The sequence below is a fragment of the Ruditapes philippinarum genome, unplaced genomic scaffold, assembly GCF_026571515.1.
Source record: "Ruditapes philippinarum isolate M1 unplaced genomic scaffold, ASM2657151v2 ctg477_1_1_1_1, whole genome shotgun sequence".
Classification (NCBI taxonomy): Eukaryota; Metazoa; Mollusca; class Bivalvia; order Venerida; family Veneridae; genus Ruditapes; species Ruditapes philippinarum.
The window spans coordinates 152,278-175,900 of NW_026860213.1; the positions used below are offsets into that span (position 1 = coordinate 152,278).

General features: G+C 33.8%; 1 protein-coding gene across 1 annotated transcript; it reads left to right on the forward strand.

The window, feature by feature from the left end:
- The first annotated feature begins 1,236 nt into the window (after window positions 1–1,236).
- LOC132759265 (UPF0728 protein C10orf53 homolog) lies at window positions 1,237–22,461 on the forward strand. Its single transcript, XM_060751006.1, has 4 exons — window positions 1,237–1,341; window positions 14,796–14,913; window positions 15,237–15,356; window positions 21,899–22,461. Exons 2-4 carry the CDS (start codon window positions 14,820–14,822, stop codon window positions 21,961–21,963), a joined length of 279 nt encoding a protein of 92 aa, XP_060606989.1. The 5' UTR covers window positions 1,237–1,341; window positions 14,796–14,819; the 3' UTR covers window positions 21,964–22,461.
- The last annotated feature ends 1,162 nt before the right edge of the window (window positions 22,462–23,623 follow it).

A 23,623-nucleotide genomic window follows, 5' to 3' on the forward strand; every position in this document is an offset into this window, starting at 1 on the left:
CCAAAAAAATCCATTCCATTACGTATTTTAGTGGTACCGCTGACCAAATAGAAGGGGGCGCACGAATGCCAGACATTTCACTCCCCAGACATTTCATTATTGATACGTTTCACTCCCAAGACGGTTCACACCTGGTTCACTCCCAATTTGTAATTGTATGGACGTTTCACTCCAATTTTTTTAAAAAATGTTTATAATAATTTAGGAAAGTTAACAAATGTTTGGGTTTTTTTTCATTTAATATTTAGGGGAAATTAAATTTTATGTTTGATTTTATTGATATTGAGGGTATTGTTAATAAGAATTTATGAATTTGAAGAAAAAAATATGAAATGTTACAGAATGTGTAAATAATATAATTTAAAAAGTATAGTATCTGTTCAGAAAAGTTAATTTGTTCTGTTCAAACAATGTTTTGAATTATTTATGTTATTAGGAGTGAATATATTGGTTTCAATGAGGACATATGATAAATTATTATAAGATTACTCATTTAATTATGAGTTGAATGATATGAGAGGTTTAAATGAAAGACACATTTCTAAAATTTTATTTTTTAACGATATGAGAAAATTCTATTTATAATAGATTAAAAAAAGATAAAAGACATGAAAATTTATTAAATATATTTATTATTTTTTTGTAAGTCTAAAACTATGAAATGCAAAAAATGTGTATAAAATCAATTATTCTTTTAAAATATTTCTTTATCAATTTATCAAACAGTTGCCATTAAGCAAACTTATGTAATTGTGGTGTTAAAAGTAATTATATTAGACGATCCAATCAAGCACAAAAAAAACTAAATAAACTTTAACAATTATGATATACAAACTTAAAGTACTGAGAAAAGTAAAATCCCCTTTAAGTTTTTAATCTATTTTTATTAAATTTAAGGTATATTTTAGTATATCACAAGTACAGAATAATTTTGCCATAAAAAAGGAGTGAAACGTCTTCAAGACATTTAACTCCCATTTGGGAGTGAAACTTTTTGGTGTGAACCGTCACAATAGTGAAACGTCTGTCTTCCGAGGCACATCACCTCTCGCACCCCCATGATGTACATTTTTCATGGGATCCGCACCGAAAAAGTGATCACTTTTTTTTGGACAAAAACAGTCTTTGGGGTTTAAATAGGGCATTTTTTCACTATTTGGTGCCTCAAAAAAGGGGGATAAAAAGCCGTCAAAACACGCTTATATAAGGTAAAAAAAAAATTAAAAAATCGTTTGTAGTGGCTGGCCTTTTAAGTGAAAAATATGACATAAGTTTATCACACTTTTCACCGTATCAGCCTAGATACGCGACGCATCTTTAACTGTTCAAAAAGAGGAAAAGGTATAGATTTTGTATTTGAGTTGTATTGTATCTGTTCATGTACGTAGAAGGACCATCTATGATAATCAAGTTCTACCTGGAGGAGCCTCAGAAAGGATCTGGGAGGGACTTTTTAAAGACCTCGACCGTCTGTCCACGCACATCAATTTTCCAGATTTTTTTTTTATTTTTTGTAACAACATAGATCACAGATCTAGAAAAAAAACCAACAGTTTAACAAGTTAAAGTATCATTTCATATAAGTAATAAATCAAATTAAGACTGAAATCAGATAAAGTATTGGATAAAATTTAGAAAAATCACAGTTCATAGATTATGACTAAAACTAAAACTAGTAAAAGTCAGAGAATAACGAGACAAAATATTTTTAAAAGGAAGTGGCTAGCCATATGGGCATGTAGGACCTACGGCTAGCCAAAAGTTCTAGCCTTACCCGAGTCACAACATATATCCCTGTTTCTCGTATTCTCGGGGTTTCTCGTATTCTCGTGGAATCATTAAAACGGATGGAAGCGACGCTCGCGACTTCCGTCGATATCCGAAAACATGTCTATTTAGCAGAGCATTTCATCTCCATTAAAAAAATAAAAGAAATGCGGCAAAAACCGATAAAAAAACAAAAAAACTGTGGAAATAATAGAAAAATCCAGAAAATTTAATTAAATTTATCAATTTCCCCCCAAAAATCATCAGTTTTCTAGTTTTTTCCATGTTGCAGAAACCTGTAGCGGGTCTCTGACGCAAGACGCTTCAAATGACAGTCTCACACTACTATTTATACAATACAGCTCAAAATATTTGTTCCACGAATAGATAATATAAAAAAGATATGAACTCCAATTAAAAACCAATAATGAAACATTGTTTGTCCTAAACACATTTCATTTTTGACAACTGCAACGGAAAACAGTAGTATTCATTGTTAAATGCTCATATAACTAATAAGTAACTAATAAATAAACGTAAACTTAATATATATTAGAGAGATTATGTAAATAACAACACTAAATGGAGTTCAAACTATTTTTGGAACAATCAAAATCATTTGGTACCAAAGAGGCGTCAATATGATCCTTAAAGTTTGATGTGGCCTGCCAAGCTGTTATTAAAACACAATAAAATTACAGATTTAGGCCATTTAACACTTAATTAGGTGTGGCACTAATGATTTGAACTGGTATGTAGAATAAAATCATCACATAGCGACCAGCCTTAACAACCAATCAAATTCCACGAGAATACGAGAAAGCACCTGCTTCACATAGAGGGTGAAGGTCAGTATATACAAGCAGAAATATCTTTAGTTTTGCTTACAGTTACGATCTTTCTTTCTTTGTATTTTGTTAATAAGGTATATCTCTCTGTATCAGGCTAAAAATACTGTAACAAAATGTTTTATTAATATTATGCAACCAAGTTTAGTCCTTAACCCCCCGAGAATACGAGAAAACAGGATACTCAACATCACTAATTCCGCGTCCTCACTTATTTCACTGTAATGGCATATTTTTATGTAACCAGTGTTAAAATTGGTCAGTCTCAATTGACTTATTTTATTCCAACACCTAAACAACAAAGTTTTTGTGCAAAATATTTAAAATCTCTAGATTTTTATGTAAAACAGAACAACATTTTACAAAATTCTGCTAAAAGCAACAATAGTATGTTCAATTTGTGCATACTGGTCGGAGAGATAACTCCGACGCATAGATAACCCCGACACTTGATAAATATAATTGTTATAACTTTGTTTTTCAACAAACAAGCACATGGTCACCTAAAAGTATAGCAGGCCTCTCCACAGGCGCATTTAGCGCTGCGCTCCCGCTGTGCCTTAATCTCCAAATCAATCTCAACGTTGTGCCATAAAAGTCACCTCGGCACTTGATTTTTCTGATCCCTATCTCAATAAACACAGCAGTCGTCAATCAGCACGTGATAATGGATTAATAGGTTGTTTATAGGGTGCAATTAATAAATTATTAATTGCACAATATAAACAACCTGTTGTATTCACGTGCGCAAGTCCGTCGGTCCTCGGTCCTGGCTGAATAAAAATTATGAAGTCTGAGATAAATTTGTTAAGGTCGAATAAAATTTCAAGAAGCTAAATATATCATTGATTTGTTTGATAATAAACTCCCAGTGACAAAAGAAATTTGTTAAAGAATCTGTCAGTTACTTAGGGCGAGTGATCAGCAACGGTAAATTTTGCCGTAAATTACAAATTTTAAAATTTTGTTTTACGATGCCTCTTGAAATATTTCATGAAAAATAATCTTGAAATAATCAAAAAATATTTAATCTAATATAATCAAAACCAACAACAACTAGAATTGTTCATGTTTTTTGCAGTAAACAGACAAACTTTCATTTGTCCCATATTTTCGCGATGTCAGGTTTTTATAATTTAAATAAAGTAACCAAAATAAAGCTATGTTTTGTTAAAATGTGTGTAATAACACTTATTAACTACCCCCTCCCACACCCACCTCCATTTCTTCAAAAAATTGCCTCTGTGCCTGCAAAATTTCCTGGGGAAAGACCTGTATAGGAGCAGGACAGAATGGATGATTTTTTAGCTCGACTATTCGATAAGAATAAGTAGAGCTATTGCAGTCACCCGAGCGTCTGCGTCGGCGTAACCACTTGTGTTAAAGTTTTTGTAATAGTTCAAATATTTTCAAAGTCCATTGACATATGGCTTTGAAACTTTGCACACTTGTTCACCATCATGACCCCAACCTGTAGACAGGAGGAGGTAACTCTATCAAGCATTTTGACAGAATTATGCTCCTTTTTAGCTCGACTATTCGATAAGAATCAAAGTAGAGCTATTGCACTTGTCACCCGAGCGTGACCGGCGTCGGCGTAACCACTTATGTTAAAGCCCTTTTTGACTTAATTTACGTTAGTTCAAATATTTTCAAAGTCCATAGACATATGGCTTTGAAACTTTGCACACTTGTTCACCATCATAACCCCAACCTGTAGACAGGAGGAGGTAACTCTATCAAGCATTTTGACAGAATTATGCCCCTTTTTTCGACTTAGAATTTACGTTAAAGTTTTTGTAATATTTGAAATATTTTCAAAGTCCATTGACATATGGCTTTGAAACTTTGCACACTTGTTCACCATCATGACCCCAACCTGTAGACAAGAGGAGGTAACTCTATCAAGCATTTTGACAGAATTATGCCCCTTTTTCGACTTAGAATTTACGTTAAAGTTTTTGTAATAGTTCAAATATTTTCAAAGTCCATTGACATATGGCTTTGAAACTTTGCACACTTGTTCACCATCATGACCCCAACCTGTAAACAGGAGGAGGTAACTGTATCAAGCATTTTTTTTACTATCAAGCACTAAGAATAGTCGAGCGTTGCTGTCCTACCGACAGCTCTTGTTTTTTACTATCAAGCACTAAGAATAGTCGAGCATTGCTGTCCTACCGACAGCTCTTGTTTATAATTTGGTAAACTTTTTAATGTTTTTCAAATAACCTAAATTTTTCGTAGGCAAAACTGCTTCAAAACGTTTTTTTTACGAAATTACAATTAGGTAGTTAGAATTGTATTGACCACAGGTCAATGACTTGGGAAGGATTTTTGAAAAACTGTTTAAATAATCACAAAACATAGATAAAACATATAAGATGTAAAAATAAATAATTGATGCAGATTTTCCAGTCATTTTTTACTTAAAAAATTAAGTGTCGACTTTATCTACTGTTGTGGGGTTAAAAGACCATCATGGTCTGACCATGTTTTGTATTATAACCTCATTCAGGACCTTAAAGAAGTACCAGATTCCATTTTCATACATAACTTTTGTAGTGTAATGTAAAGTCTTTGAACTGAACTTTGTTTAGGTGGTTCAATATTTAAAACATACAGGAAGATAATTAAGATATTTCAAAAAATATGTGATTTAGTGTCAGAGTTATACGTCTGAAACAATTATCATTTTCTAAATGTTTTTGTTTGTTGAAAAAATAAATTTTGAGTTACAATGTAAAGATACTTTTAATAATGCAAAATAACATGTAGAAATTTTAACTGAAACATGAAAAAACTGAAATAAAACACCATTACCGCGATTTAAATGATGATATACTGTTTTCAAAATGGCCGACATATGGTCTACGTCTGGCTCATTTAAACTGATTTTGACTAAATTTATTGTTGTTTCCTTGTGTCATACAGCAGAAAATACCTATATGTTACAGCTTATGACAATTTTTGTACCATAAATTTTATGTGTTGTTTTCTTTCTTGCTTCAAAGTGTTAAGTACCGTGAACTAAGAGGAGCACAGTATACTTAGATAAACAAATGGCCTCCAAAGCCAATACAATGCGAGAAATCTGATTGGCTAATTCAAATGCAAGCATTTAATTGAGTCAGAAAATTGTAACAGAATATTATTTAACGAAATAATTGCCCATGCACTGTCTGTGTTTGAATATATTTTTCCGTTCAAAAATTTGGAATCATTCTGTAAAGCGCCTTACTTAGCAAGTAAGGCCGATAGACAAAAATAGATTGTTGTTTATATTTTATTTTAAATTGATAAGAACATTATTTGAGAGTTTTTGTTGATGATTGAGCATGAAATTGAAAGAAAAGAACATAAGCTTTTAACCCATTACTTCATGAGCATTTTGTGAAAAATGGCTGTTTTCATTGGAAAGTCTCCCGTTACAAGTTCAAATTGCTATAATACTATAAAAACTGCTTCAATACTAATCAAACTTGGCTCAAATGTTGACTGGACCATTGTCTTTGCAACAACATACTCAGGCTTAAATTTTCTGTTACCATGGCAACAAGGGGACATCTCAAAATTGCCAAAAATCACTATTTTGCGTTGATTTTTTCCATCAAAATTGATTTCAAAGTGCTGCAACTTCTCAACGGATTAAGATAGAGTCAAATGCTTTTCAGCGTTGGTTACACGTTACTTTATGATCAATCTGGGGTCATTTTTAGCCTTTCACAAGTCCAAAATTTTCTTGGACTCCCGCCCCCCTCAGTGTTCGAAATTAGCAGTAGTCCGATAACCCCTGACTACTAAATTTCTCCTTGGGCTACCAACTTTTCACAGTAACAAGCCCGACCAGGCTACTGTATTTTCAGAGGCAATATAGACAACATTTTTGAACAAATGAAACGTGCTAGTGAAATGTCTTTTGGGCATATAGAATAGAATATTCCAATCTGGTAGTCCGACCAGCCTAGTTGATTCAAATCCTAATTTCTTACACTGCCCCCTTCAAATCCCCAAACAGAAGGGGGCACATCCCCCTGGCAACCCCCTGATGTATCTTTTGGTTGGGGGACCGCGCCAATAAAGTGGTCACTTTTTTTAACAACATTTCTCAAACAAAAAACAAGTGTAAGGCATTTTTTCACCATTTGAGACAACAAAAATGGGGGGGGGGGTGTTAAAGGCATATATATCACGTAATGAGTTAAATAAAGCTTGAAAGGCAAGACAATAGACATTTTTGAATTTTTTTATGATGCTATGCGTTTATGAGCAAGAACTATTAGACGTCAGGCTTGACCGACATAAACTATAACAACCCTGTAATGTCTGATATATTGGACTACGACATACTGTGTTGTCCAACGGTATGGCATGTTTAAAATTATATATGAAAGTGAAAAATGCATATGCTTTTTTATGTCTTTAAACAAGGATTTTAACCAAGAAACAGCAAATGTCTTCCGTATGTTTACTTTTTAGATGTTGGCTACAGTAAAAAAAGTACAAATATCGAGCTTTGTCATCTCCAGATGACGAGAAATTTTTTTTTATTGGGCTCTGAATATTGCGCCAATTACTAACAATAGAAGTTTGTCCATCATTAAAGAAAGTTTGCATGTTCAGTCAAACGCATTCTAAAATTCTATTGCCATTCCCTGTATAGGCTTTAATTTAGCCTAACTTACTAACTTAAACTATTATTATCCCCCGCCGATGGAATCGGGAGGGGGATATAGTTTTGGCGTTGTCCGTCCGTCCATCCGTCCGTCCGAATTTCGTTTCCGGAGTAGTTGTCTGCAACTACTGGCTGGAATTCAACGAAACTTTATGGGAATCATCAATATCATGAGGAGATGCGCATATCGTCGGCTTGTTCCGGTCCGACCCTTTAACTTTGAGTTATGGCCCTTGATTAGTTATGTAGTATGCATATAGAGTAAAAATCGTTTCCGGAGTAGTTCTCTGCAACTACTGGCTGGAATTCAACGAAACTTTATGGGAATCATCAATACCAAGAGGAGATGCGCATATCGTCGGCTTGTTCCGGTCAGACACTTTAACTCAGAGTTATGGCCCTTGATTAGTTATGCAGTATGCATATGGAGTAAAAATCATTTCCGCGCTACTTCTCTGCAACTACTGGCTGGAATTCAACAAAACTTTATGGGAATCATCAATATCATGAGGAGATGCGCATATCGTCGGCTTGTTCCGGTCCGACCCTTTAACTTTGAGTTATGGCCCCTGATTAGTTATGTAGTATGCATATAGAGTAAAAATCGTTTCCGGAGTAGTTCTCTGCAACTACTGGCTGGAATTCAACGAAACTTTATGGGAATCATCAATATTAAGAGGAGATGTGCATATCGTCGGCTTGTTCCAGTCCGACCCTTTAACTCAGAGTTATGGCCCTTGATTAGTTATTATGTAGTATGCATATAGAGTAAAAATCTTTTCCTCACTACTTCTCTGCAACTACTGGCTGGAATTCAACGAAACTTTATAGGAACCTTCAATACCAAGAGGAGATGCGCATATCGTCGGCTTGTTCCGGTCAGACACTTTAACTCAGAGTTATGGCCCTTGATGAGTTATGCAGTATCCATATAGAAAAATATTTGTTTCCTCGCTACTTCTCTGCTACTACTGGCTGGAATTCAATGAAACTTTATGGGATACTAAGAGGAGATATGCATATAGTCGCCTTGTTCCAGTCAGATACTTATAACTTAGATTTATGGCCCTTGATTAGTTATGTTGTATGCATACATCTCATTGGCATTTCCAGATTTTACTATTTAACACAAAGTTATGGCTCTGTTATTGCCCTGAATATTTATCAAGTTTAAAGAATATTACTGTTTATGCCATGATTAATATATAAATAAAGCCTTATGTCTTCAGTTGTTGTGTTAATAATAACCAGTACTCGGCTGGAGATATAAATTCAATGAATTTGCTTGTTAAATCATAAATATAACTTTGCATACGCATATACAATGTACTTTGTTTCATGGGTCATGGAACTTTGGCTCATTTCTCAAGATGACAATGCTTGCATTTCTTTCGTTTTTTTTATGCCAAAATGGCAGAGCATCTTTCTTAAAGTAAACATACAAGGACAAATATAGGTTCTTGTATAAAATACTCGTTTAAAGACACAAAATAACATAGGCATTTTCGACTTTTTTAAAAAGTCGGTACGGCTAGACAATACAGTGTGTCCTGGCTAGCTGTATGTGACTCATGTATGGCTAGAACTTTTGGCTAGCCATACAGGCCCGTAAAGCCAGCCACTTCCTAAATTTTTAAAATTACTGACATAATATATAAATCTAGTTTAACATAGATGTTAAGATATTATATGGGGGGATAAAAAGTACATGTACCAGCCTTTATACAGGTATAGTATACATTGTACACAAAAAAATTCAAAACAAGAAATGTCGAACAACACATATGCCCCCCTTTCTAGCCCTTGGCTGACATTATTGGTTATTATACCCCCAAAACGAAGTTTGGAGGGTTATATAGGAGTCACTCGGTGGTTGGCCGGTCGGTCCAGCCGTCCGTTGCATTTTCCTTGTCCGGAGCATAACTTGAAGACTAATGGTTGGAATTCAAAACAACTTCATACAATGATCAAGCACATTGAATGGAAGTGCAGTGCACAAGAACCATAACTCCGTCTTGTCTAATTACAGAGTTATTGCCCTTTGTTACTTTTCCTTGTCCGGACCATAACTTGAAAACTACTGGTTGGAATTCAAAACAACTTCATACAATGGTCAAGCACATTCCAGGCATATAGTAATTGAACCATATGACCGTCTGTCCATCCGCTCTCACAGGACAGTAATAATGTGGCTAGAGGTACAATAGGTTACTGTTCTTTCTCTTTGATGTCATTCATTCAAGAATGCTTTGATGTGGCTATTTTCTTTTGTTTGGCTAAAAAGAACAATAGAGAGAACAATACAGTAGCCACATTATAACTGTCCCGTTACAAGATCCGTCCATCTGTCCGTACAAGGTTAACATAAAACGACAAGTTGGATTTTCCTTTCAAGTACTACCTATACCAATGGCTTCATACTTTACACACTTACTTATCAACACAATGTACATGATCTGGGCAAGTTAGATAACTATGGCTTCCATTTTTACCAAGTTATTGCCCTTTTCAGCACTTAGAAAATGAATATTTGGTTAACCTAAAACGGCAAGTTGGATATATCTTAAGTTCTATCTATACTAATAGCTTCATAATTACCACACTAACTTATCAATACAAATTACATGATATTGCCAAGTTATATAACTGTGCCATTTCCCAGTTATTCCCCTATTTATCACTTTGAAAATAGGGCATTGTATGGTTAACCTATTCTGGCAAGTTGGATTTATCTTAAATTACTTCATTTATTTAAGATAACTTTCATATTTGGTAGATGGATACCTTAAAATTATTAATGGTCCTTTATTTTTTAATGGAGTATGGGGTCCATTGGGTCAAGGTCACTCGTGGAATTTTTTTTTTAAACATTTTTGCTCATACAGCCTCTATTCATGTTTAATACACACTGCTATGGGAGGTCCTTGGGTTTAGTTAGGGGTCATTTGGGTCAAGTTCAGGTTTGAGTTAAGGGTCAGTTGGGTCAAGGTCACCAATGACAAAAAGATATTTTTATACTTTTACAGGTGTATTAACCTTATTCTATTGACAGATGTCTCTTATATTTGGTAGGAATATAAAAATAAAAATTATTTTCTTTGTATGGAGTTAGGGGTCAGTTGGGTGTCACCAGTGCTAAATATAGATTTTTACACTTTTGCTCATACAGCCTTTATTTATTGACAGATGTTTTTCATATTTAGTAGGGAAATAACTTGCATGGTATTCTTCCTTCTGATTGAGGTAGGGGTCAGTTGGGTCAAGGTCACCAGTGGTTAAAAATAGATTTTTACACTTTTGCTCATACAGCCTTTATTTATTAATAGATGTATTTTATACTTGGTAGGAAGATAACTTACATGGTATTTTTCCTTTGGATAAAGTTAGGGGTCAGTTGGGTAAAGGTCACAAGTGCTAAAAGTAGATTTTTACACTTCTGCCCATACAGCCTTTATTGATAGATGTTTTTCATATTTGGTAGGAAGATAACTTACATGATGTTCTTTTTTATTGAGGTAGGGGTCAGTGGGTCAAGGTTAAGGATGCCAAAAATAGGTTTTTACACATTTGCTTATACAGTCATTATTTTTTGACTTAAGTTTTTTAGCTCACCTGAGCTTGCTCAGGATGAGCTTTTAGGATCGGTGAATGTCCGTCGTCCGTCGTCCGTCGTCCGTCGTCCGTCCGGCCGTCCACAATTGCTTGTGAACACTCTAGCGGTCGCATTTTTGCCTCAATCATCATCAAACTTGGTCAGGATGCTTATCTAGTTGAAAGCTCGGATGAGTTCGAACATGGGTCATCTCGGATGAAAAACTAGGTCACAAGAGCTAAAAATAGAAAAACCTTGTGAACACTCTAGAGGTCACATTTTTGACCCAATCTTAATCAAACTTGGTCAGGATGTTTGTCTAGGTGATAGCTCGGATGAGTTCGAACATGGGTCATCTCGGATGAAAAAGTAGGTCACAGGAGCTATAAATAGAAAAACCTTGTGAACACTCTAGTGGTCACATTTTTGAACCAATCATCATCAAACTTGGTCAGAATGCTTGTCTAGTCAATTGCTTGGATGAGTTCGAACATGGGTCATCTCGGATGAAAAACTAGGTCACCGGAGCTATAAATAGAAAAACCTTGTTAACACTCTAGCGGTCACATTTTTGCATCAATCATCATCAAACTTGGTCAGGATGCTTATCTAGTTGATAGCTTGGATGAGTTCGAACATGGGTCATCTCGGATGAAAAAGTAGGTCACCGGAGCTAAAAATAGAAAAACCTTGTTAACACTTTAGCGGTCACATTTTTGCATCAATCATCATCAAACTTGATCAAGATGCTTGTCTAGGTAATAACTCGGATGAGTTCGAACATGGGTCATCTCGGATGAAAAACTAGGTCACAGGAGCTAAAAATAGAAAAAACCTTGTTAACACTCTAGTGGTCACAATTTTGACTCAATTGTCATCAAACTTGGTCAGGAAACTTGTCTAGGTCATTGCTGGGAATAAATCGAACATGGGACATCTCGGATGAAAAACTAGGTCACAGGAGCTAAAAATAGAAAAATCTTGTTAACACTCTAGTGGCTACTGTTGTGATCCAAATATTCTGTTAATTGGTCTGAAAGTTTGTTTTGATGATTTCTAAGTCAAGATCGAACATGGGTCATCTTGGATGAAAAACTAGGTCACACCGCCCAAATATGGAAAAACCTTGTTAACATTCTAGTGGTCACATTTTCGACTCCATTATCATCAAACTTGGTCAGAATGCTTGTCTAGGTAATTGCTTGGATGAGTTCGAAATCGCATGTGAAACTAGGTCACCAGAGCTAAAAATAGAAAAATCTTGTTAACACTCTAGTTGCTACTGTTTTGATCCAAGTATCCTGGAAATTGGTCTGAAAGTTTGTTTTGATGATTTCTAGGTCAAGTTTGAATATGTGTCACCTGGGTAAAAAACTAGGTCGCACTGCTCAAATATGGATAATCCTTGTTAACACTGTAGTGGTCACATTTTTGACTCACCTGTCATGAGACTTGGTCAGAATGCTTGTCTAGGTAATTGTTTGGATGAGTTTGATAATTCAGGTGAGCGATCTAGGGCCATCATGGCCCTCTTGTTTAATATTTGGTAGGATGATAATTTGCATGGTCTTCTTCCTTTGGATTGAGTTAGTTGGGTCAAGGTCACCAGTGATAAAAATAGATTTTTTTTCACTTTTGCCCATAGAGCCTTTATTTATGGACATATGTCTTTCATATTTGGTTGGAAGATAACTTGCATGTTTTTCCTTTCAATTGAGTAAGGGGTGAGTGGGTTAAGGTCAAGAAGGCCAATAATAGTTTTCTACACATTTGCTAAAACAGCCTTTATTTTTGACTCATATTTTTCATATTTGAATTTTGATAAGGTGGTCCTTTAAGTTCGGATGGAGTTTGGGGCCGCTTGCAAGGTAAAGTCTTGCATTTACATGTATATATATATAGATGATAAAGCTGAATATTTTTCAACTTCATCACAAGTCATAGCAATGACTTGCCAACTTATATTTTTCACAATTACAAAACGCTGTGACTTTGTCAAATTATATAACTGTGTTTACATTTTGTTTGTGACTATTTTCTGTCCTTAACTGAGTGAAAGGGTAAATATTTTTTGAAAAATTTGTTACTGACAAGAATCTGAGCCGGGGGACGTTTGTGTTTAACAAACACGTTCTTGTTTATCCTCTCTTTAAACAACTTTTTAAAACTTTCTTGCGATTTTGACATGCAGACATGTCTACATCCCCGCAAGGGGTTTGGCATTAATGGAAGATAAATTTCTCCATAATTATTCACAAATTAAAATATGTTTTGTCAATAGAATTGGCTTTTCAACTGTTTTATCTTTGTGTTTTAAACTCCATAGTTTTTCGGTTAGGAGCCAAAAAATTGTTTCTTTCATCTTTGTGCTACCACAAGAACTTGAAATCCTGTCAATAATTATAATAACAGTAAGGAGTTCATTTAAAAAAAAATCCCATCCCCATTTTAATATGGGATATTTCTTAATGGGATGTTACTGCTATTTTTGACAAGATTTCAATTCATTGGCTGCCTGATAGACTTAAAAGATGACCTTCACCTTTCTTCAAAGAAAAAGGCAAAGGAAACCTTTTCTAAAACTACAAAGGAAAAGGTGATGTAGATTTAGCAATAACTAGCATGGCACAAAATAGAAAATATTATCATGAATAAACCAGTTCTCAAACCTCAAAGCATTCAAAAAGTCTTTTAGTATAAATAAAAATATATTTTAAATATAATATAAAAATTCTATACATAATTATGTACACTTTAATTTTTATGTAACATTTCTATATAATTTGGCTAACATTTAACAATTTAAACACCTCTATTTCCATCTTGGAAAAGTACAACCCTCTTTGTAAAGCTGACATGGCCTCTTAAAATGTAGAACCTATTATCTCAAACCTCTTCAAGTATCTCTGAAATTCTACTGTTTGGTTTATAATGATTGTCATATGAATATCACATGATATTGAAGTACCCTACAGGATGCAGGTACCTTCTTCATTGCAGCATCTGCATCTATGTACATTCATGTCTAATAAAAACCCTGGGGAGTCATAGGTTTTCCTTATATGCATATACTTAAAACTTAGAACATCTTCTACTCTGAATTGACAAAGGCTAGAGGTTAGGCATTTTGTATGAAATATTGTGTAAAGGCCCACTACATAGATTGTACAAATCATAACCCTGGGGTCAAAATTGGCTCCGCTCCAGGGATTTTTCTATTTATATACAGTAAAAACCTAAAAATTCTTCTTGTCTGAAGGTACAAGGCTTAGAGCTTTGATGTTTGGTGTATAATATCATCTGTAGGTCTTCTATCAAAGTTTTTCAAATTTTGCCCCTAAAATTTTGGCCCTGCCCGGGGGTGATAGGTTTTCCTTATATGTATATTCTAAAAACTTGAAAGATATTTTTCTCTGAATTGATAAAGGCTAGAGGTTAGATATTTTGCATGGAATATTGTGTAGTGGGCCTCTACCAAATTGTTCAGACTAATGCTTTATAAATCTAGCTTTAGTCTTATGCTAAGGTTTATTCTCTGTGAGACTGCGGTAGTGGTCTCCGGATTTTATGTTATAACTGAGTATAATGAACTGTTTTCTAACAAATTTTAAGCACCATCCAGTTATAATTGGAAATAGATTGTAGGATTGTAACATGCAGATGTTAATAAGATAGAACATACTCTTACCATCTTTATATGCATGTAAGAAAATGTAATTAATTTTGAGCATCAAAATAGATATTTCAAATATTGACACAATATTAAACCTCTTCTATGTCTAGAAATTGTAAACTTACCTACAGCAATATCTATTTCTAAAGATACATGCTTGGTGAAAATATTGACTGACTTTCCTTTAGGACAAGAAGCTCTTTGTTCCTTAAAGAAATCATAATATGTTTTCTTTTTCAGATTGTATATTTTATATTGATAATCATGCCATCCAATGCCAAAGTGTTGATTCATTATGGACCATATGAAGCAACTGGGATAGTGGAACATAGAGAATCAAGACTGCAGGGTCTAAAAGGTAATTAAGTTGTTTTGTTTTTTTTTAAATAAAATTGTATTTCAACAATCCTGCCATATGACTTTCAAACATCTGATGGTGCCAGTCTGTTGCACAATTAAATCAGGTAGAATTATCAACTAGCAGATAGCCAGCTGACCAATGCCTCCTTACATAAAACAATCCAAGATTCTTAGTTTTATTCAAATATAAATATGCTAGACAAGGCATGTTATTTAAAGCATTCAAGTTAACTATTTAATTACATAAAATGTGTACTTATGATTTATCTACTCTTTTTCACCAAATTACTAGATTATCTAAATGAATTTGTTTCTTTACAGCAATATTAACTAAAGATGGTCATACTGTAGTCCTAGTTAAGATCCAGGACAGGAATAGTGTAGAAATTACAGTGAATGGCGAAAACATTTTCCAATGTGACATCAATGATTTAGATTATGGTAAGCAGATTTCTTTGTTCATAACCTGAAAAATTAAAAATTGTAAAAAATGTTTATATATATATATACGAGGTATGTTAAAAAAGTTTGTGGATTTTTGCTGTCATTTTTTACTTGGTTCATAAAAACACCCTTGGTGGATATGAATCGAAAGAGTGTCTTTACTTCTAAAAGTAAGATTTACTTTTATTGTAAACATTTATTTCCTTTACGAGTTATGTGCACTTTAATAACCATGGCAACGCAACATAGGCGCAAGTCGAAATTTTCATATAATGTTTAAATATACATGTATACAAATGTTGAAACAAACTGAATGATTGTTTTATGAAGTAAAATACAAGTAATCATCTAATAATATTTAAATGACATAAATCTGAAATTTGACTTCGTTTGGACGTTGAATAGCTGAACAAACAAGTTTTGAGCAGCAGTAGACAGACAGGTAAGTTGGGAAGTATAAAGTTCTTTAAAAACCTAGAAATTTGCTCTTTTGGAAATTTTTACCAATAAATGTGGGATACTCCTTCATATTTTTATGTGGTGATTAAATTAACTAATAACAATGAGTTGGCGAGCAAGTCTCTTGGTTTCAGGTCGCGCAAGCGATTCACATACGGAAAATACATGCTCACAGGCAGAAAGGGCGACGAAGAATTTTTAGCGGCAAATTGTTGGGACATTTGTAACGTCAACTGCAAAAGCTCTACAGAAGTCCAGACAGTATGAAAGATTTGCGAGATGTCCGACATGTTTAATTTCTGCATCGGGTCTATGCATTCAATTCTGACAAAACGATTTAATTTAATTAAAATAGTATTTTATTTCATTCACCAGGATATATGCGTATTTACAATAAATAATTGTAGTTATTATTTGTATTACGTGTATTTACCCTGGTCTGTTTGATAATTAATGCTAACCGGTGTTCAGTAGATTTACCGCATAGAATAATTGTCAGTTGATAAAATGTTTTTCTTTATCATTGATAATCATATTGTTTAAAGATCGGACAAGGGCGGTTTCAAATTAATACTATAAATCAACAATTGAATTAACTTAATAAAACTGTCCGTTAAGTGTCGAAATTACTCAAAAATCCCGATAAAGAGCGGAAAGTATGCGGCACTCGGACCTTTATACGGAGAATGGAGCGAAAAGATGACCACTTTATATCTCGGGTCATCATCACAAACAGAAAAATGGTTTTGGTATAATGATCCGCAGATATTGAACACTAAAAAGAGAACTTTCAGAAACAATGACGCTGGTAAAATGTTTCATTTATATTGCGACATCACAAACGTCATTTTGTTTCATCATCAGCGTGCGCCGGATTGTGCATCCCTTGTGATTTGTAACTGTCACAGAATTGTTATTTGCAAACATATTGAATTGACTTTTTCACTGTTAAATAAGGACATATTTTCGTATATGTCTCTTGTAAAATCATATACGCAAATTAAAAGATGTGAACAGTAGAGCCGCAGTCCACAAACTTTTTGAACAGCCCTTGTATATATATTTTTCTTTTTTTTTCTTCTGTAATACACATGGGGATATAATATAGAAAGGATTCATACTTTGACAAAACTAATGTGACAAGACAGACTGATTAAATTTATAAAAAGGAAACGTTAAGATTTGTTCAAACGTTTCTTTGTTTGTAAAAAGTCGAGCGGTGGCTCTTGTTGATTCAAGAAATCATATAGAGTGACATGTTCGGTTCAAAATTAGGATGATTATCTAATGAACAATATATTTTGATATAGAATCACAACATTCTGTTGCAGTAAGTGAATTTCAACATAGTTCCATACTGAAAGTGTAAGCATAAGTATTCACAATTAAACAAGGGTTCACTAAAATGGCTCTGGATTATGATCCATGGACTTAAAGGCAGAAACCTTCACCACTAGGACAACACTCCCTTTAAATGTTGTTTTCACAATCCAAGTAAAAAATTTATGAGATGTTGTGTTCATGGGTTAGAATTAAAATATTGTACTCATGAGTGAAACAAGAAATGTGTCGTTAATGAATTAACTACAAGATAAATCTTTGACTGGGAATGATATGGTTATAGTGTTTATGAGTGAGATAAGAGCTATGGCCATAGATGACATACAGTAGCCTGGAACCCCGTTGTATCGATCTATTTACCTATAAATCACAACTGCAGTTAAAAAAATTAAATATTCCTGAATCTTTATTTTGTATCATTTATTTTGATCCTTTTGTCATAATATTTACATGGCAAACATCACTGATATATACTTTTTAACGGACATGTCAAACAGTTTGAAGAATTAGGTCACGCCATTATATCGATGCATTGTGAGAATTGCTCAGTTAGTCAAAGTTTGGGAAGCCTGACTCATCTTTATGCTAGATTTTTCAGTCAATTAGAATCAAAGTTGTATGTTTTAAAATGTCAGCATAAATTTAGGAACTTTTAACAGACAGAAATGTGCTTTTAATAAGAACACACTATTTATAAGTCTATTTATTATCTACAAAGTCTGACGGTACTGGAAACATGTTTTTGGTCATTTTTTCGGCTCGAAACAGATGAAAAAGAATTTCGTGACACTGTTGTAAATGTTAGCAATCAGTAGCTAGTGCATTTTGCAAAAAAATCGAAAGATTTGTAAATTGATCGATACAATGAATAGCACGATACAATGGGGTTCCACTATATGTTGTGTTCACAAAAGAAATACAGTATGTTGTGTTCCTAAGTGAAATACAATATGCTCTTTTCATAAATGAAATACAGGATTTTGTGTTCCTTAATGAAATACAATATGTAACTTATTATGCACATTTCGAAGAAGAGGGTGTATATTGTTTTGATAATGTCGGTCGGGTGGTAGGTCAATCTGTCCGCCAGTAGACCACATGGTTTCCACTGATTATCTTAAAAACTATTTATCACAAAGTCTTCATATTTCACATACTGATTGGTTTTAACAAGTAGATGACCCCTATTGATTTTGGGGTAACTAGGTCAAAGGTCAAGGCTATAGGGGCCTTAAAGGTCAAAATGGTTTCTGCTGATAATCTTGAAAACTATTCATCATAAAGTCTTCATATTTCACACAGTGATTGATCATAACTAGTACATGACCCCTATTGATTTTGGGGTCACTAAGTCAAAGGTCAAGGTCACAGGGACCTTTAATGTCAGAATTGTTTCCGCTGATTATCTTGAAAACTAGTCATCACAAAGTCTTCATATTTCAGATAGTAATTATTGGTCATAACTGGTAGATGACCACTATCGATTTTGGGGTTACTCGGTCAAAGGCCAAGGTTACAGGGGCCTTTAATGTCAGAATGGTTTCCACTGATAATCTTGAAAACTATTTATCATAAAGTCTTAATATTACACACAGTGATTGACCCCCACTCCCCTTCCTAGAAGAGGGGGTATATTGTTTTGCTAATGTCGGTCTGTCCAAGGTCAAGGTCACAGGGGCCTTAAATATTAAGAGTGATTTCGTCATTAAATTGATTACTTTTTATCACAAAGTCTTCATATTTCACACAGTGATTGGTCATAACTAGTAGATGACACCTATTAATGTTGGGGTCACTAGGTCAAAGGTCAAGATCACAGGGGCGTTGAATGGTAGTATGGTTTCGGCTCATTATCTTGAAAGCTAGTTATCATATAGTTTTCATATTTTACATAGTGATTGGTCATAACTAGTATGTGACCGTTATTGATTTTGGGGTCACTAGGTCAAAGGTCAAGGTCACAGGGGCCTTAAATGTCAGAATAGTTTCAGCTAAGCATTAATATGAAAACTATTTATCACAAAGTCTTCATATTTCACAAACTGATTGGTCATAACTAGTATGTGACCGTTATTGATTTTGGGGTCACTAGGTCAAAGGTCAAGGTCACAGGGGCCTTGAATGTTAGTATAGTTTCAGCTCATAACCTTGAAAACTATTTATCACAAAGTCTTCATATTTCACATAGTGATTGGTCTTTACTAGTAGATGACCCCTATTGATTTTGGGGGCACTAGTTCAAGGGTCAAGGTCACCAGGATCTGTATTGTCAAAATGGTTCCGCTGATTATTTTGAAAACTATTTATCACAAAGTCTTCATATTTAACATATTGATTGGTCATAACTATTTGATGACCCCTATTGTTTTTGGGGTAACAAGGTTAAAGGTCAAGGTCACAGGTGTCTTTAATGTCAGAATGGTTTCCGCTCATTATCTTGAAAACAATTTATCACAAAGTCTTCATATTTCACATATTGAATGGCCATATGTAGTAGATGACCCCTATTGATTTTGAGATCAAAGGTTAAGGTCACAGGGGTCTCAAATGTAAATATGATTTCTGCTTATTACCTTGAAAACTTTTTTATCACAGTCTTCATATTTAACATATTTATTAGTCATAATGGGGTCACTAGTTCAAAGGTCAAGTTCTTTATATTTCACATATTGATTGGTTATAACTAGCAGGTCATTATTTTTCTTTCTTCCATGTACCCATTTATGGCAAGTTTCTATAACAAAATTACCAATAATGCTAGTCAAGGCGTGGGTTTGATCCCCGGGAGATGCTTTGGTAGTTTAGCACGGAGGAAGGTAGCCTAGTACTTGTGTAACTCTCCAGGAACGATGGTTAGGAAACTACCTGCCTATATGACTGAAATACTGTTGGGAAAAGGCGTAAAATGAAACAAACAAACAAACAAAGCTAGAAAGGGGGTTTTCTCAACATTTCTTGTAATACTTTGTTTGTGACTCTAATGTATTATTTGTTACAGTTTTCATGTTTTACAAATCATTCAGGTGAAAATTACAAGACTGCTGGTTATGTTATAACCTTGACCTTGGGGGTAGCCACCTGATTTTTGCCCTTTGTAGGTGAGATGGTGATCATTTGTGCCAACATCATTAAAAATTTCAGTAGTTAAAAAGTTATGAAGAGGACACAAAATTTGAACATTTGACCTACTGAATATTGGGCTCCACACATCAGGTCATTATGGTGAACATTTGTACAAAGTCATTTTAAAAACTTTTCAGAAGTTTTAAAGTTGAGGTGTTGGTAGTTTTCACTCCGAATTACGGCAGTAAGCTACATTGAATTCACCAACGCACAGTTCAACCACCGCATCGTTCCTGGGCAGGCTGTCAAGCAGTTTACCAGTACTAGTTGCCTTCACTTTCGCAAGGAACTGAAACTTCTGTACATGCCGGAGCAGAGGTACAGTGCAAATGACCGTAGAGAGTGACCAGTGCTGTTTTAAAGCTAACCTCATATATATGTGATTAAATGCACTTTTGACCCCCCCAGGCCTCAACTAGTGAAAAATTGTCCTATTTAGGCCCAAAAACACTCGTTTTCAGTTGCAAATTGATGTTACGAAAAGTGCTCACTTTTTTTTGGTGCAGCCCTCTATCAAAAAGATAAATCAGGGGGGTGCCAGAGGGGGATGTGCCCTCTTCTGCTAGGAGGTTTGAAGGAAGACTTCTGCCCCCCTTAACGCCAAGAAAATTTTGGACTTGTGAGAGGCTAAAAATAGCCTCAGGTCAATCTTAAGGTAAGATTTTACCAACACTGAAAAGCATTTTGACTCTATCTCAATCCATTGAGAAGTTGCATCACTTTGAAATCAGTTTTAATGGGGAAAAAAATCCGCAAAATAGTGATTTTTGGCAATTTTGAGATATTCCCCCATTGCCATGGTAACAATAAATTTAAGATTGAGCATGCGTTTACAAAGGCTATGGTCCAGTTAACATTTGTGCCAAGTTTGATCAGTATTAAAGCATTTTTTTTTTATAGTTTCATGAGCAATATGAACTTGTAACAGGAGGCTTTTCAATGAAAACGGCCATTTTTCACAAAATGCTCATGGAGTAATGGGTGAAAGGAGCTGACAGGAAAATGTGAACTATATCATTTCACCTTTTAGTGTGACCTTGACCTTGGGGGTGGACACAAAAGTGTTGTGACAGATAATCCCCTCCCCACTTTCCTGAACGGGATTAACAAAATGCCATGATATCTTTTCATAAAGAAACAAAGTTAATGTTGAAAATCTATGAATTTTATTGGTAAGTTCGGTTAAACGTTTCACACAATTATTAGGTCACCGTTTGAACGGTTAGCATATTTTTCTAACCGTGACACCCCTATATTTCAGTAGATGCATGGTCTTACAAACTTTCCATATATAAATATTCTTTTAATGACCTTTATTGACCTGTTTTAAAGTTAGAATTGTACCTGTTTATTAACCCTGATCTTGCTGACAACAGATTCTACCCATTGCAGATAAACATCTGGTCATGATCTGCACTGTTCATTATTCAGTCAGTACATATTTTGAAATTTGTATATAATTATCCCAAAAAATGCCCAGAAGGGGAGATAGACAAGTCCATTTTAAATATTTGATGGAGGAAGGGTTAATATAAGGCATTTTGATATTAAAATCCAAGAGTATAGGACCTTGACAGCCTGCATGCTATTATAATTCAACTTCCATCTATTTTCAGGATCCGATGGTGAACTTGACCAGTTGTGTATCCAAGCTAAAGATGCAGTAAAGAAAGCTTATTAAAGAATGCAACATCAACTCTTCATGCCATCAATTATCATTGTATATAAACTTGACCTGTGACATTAAAAGATACAGTAGCTCTTGTAGAATAACAAACAACTTAATACTTTAAACTAGTGATTTAAAAATAAATTCATATAATTTATTTTTGAGTAATAAAAAAAATTGATGTATATTTTGAATTTTTAAGATATTTTACACATGAAATACAAACAGATTGTATCTGGTTATTTTATGTTCACAAGTTTATGAATTTTAACTGTTTTTCAAATTTAATATTAGTATCTTATTTCAAAATGCATTCTTAAGTAACTGTTGTTTTCTGTTAATTTAATTGAAAATTTGTAAATAAACTAGGTTAAAGTTCATTGATTATCTTTATTTTTATACAATTGTTTGTTTCTGTATTATTATTTTTTTTTGGACACATTAATTATATTCAAATTTATTTGTAAAAATTTGTTTTTATAATGCAATAAAATGTTACATTTTACTATACACATCTTGCTTATCATATATTTAAGAGCAACAAAGTTGAATAGGACAATATGCAACCCCAATAAGCTTCTTAAAATAAGTTAAGTCGTAGAGGATATTCAAGTTTTTTCTATAAATACAGGAATTATTTTCAACTAGTGGCATGAAAATAAATATTTCATGAGTGGCGGTAGCCACAAGTTAAATATGATAATTTTCATACTACAAGATGAAAATAAATCCAGTATTGATAGCAAAAACTTGAATTTTCTGTTTATTATATTTTTTTTTCTCTTTTTTCACATTACAATTGAAAAGACTTTCCCTTAAATTTTGTGTATTGACTGAATTTAGAAGAAAATAGTCCATCAAGACACCAATGAAACTACAGAAAATATGTTTCACTGCAGTGAAAAAAAATTTTTACAGTGAAAATATGAATAATGAAATTACGCATTTAACTTCATCAATATTTCTAAATATTTCATTTATAAGTATTATAATAAACAGATTTATTACCTCTATAACTTGAGCTAGTCAATGATTAATATAGGATTATTTACTGAACAGAAGTTTTCTGCAGTTAGAGATTTTCCAAACCAAATACAAAACATGGCCCTAAATTAGCCCTTAACTTCCTTATAATTTCAATATCTCACCATTAACAAGTTGTTAATAAATTTTGACTATGTTTTTATTTGTTTGGGTCGTCAGACCAAACAGAAAATAGTAGCGAAATTTCAGACCCTGATATGCTTATTTGCAAAATTCGCAGTCCGTCACGAACTCCTCGAAGCAGTTACTTTCCATTAATTTTCAAACCTTCTCTCTGAAAGGAAGAAAAAAATAGTTCCTGATTGGTCGAAGATTTCTAATATTGTGTAATTCTTTAACATTTTCGCAAATTACTGGTAATATATATTCAAATAATTTTGTTACGCGGATGAATATTTTAATTAATGAAAATTGCTTTGCTATTTCCGTAAAGCTTCAGATTATTGTGATTGCCTTAATAAACATTTGTTATTTAGACTTTCTGAAAAATAAAGTAAGGATGTTGACTCTAGGACAGGACGACTTTAGGCAGTCGACGATCGATAATCAATTTCAATTTAATTCGAAAGGATTACAAATCCTACTTCAGAAAAATGTGGTTTGCTTCAGACTGTTTTCTCATGTTGTT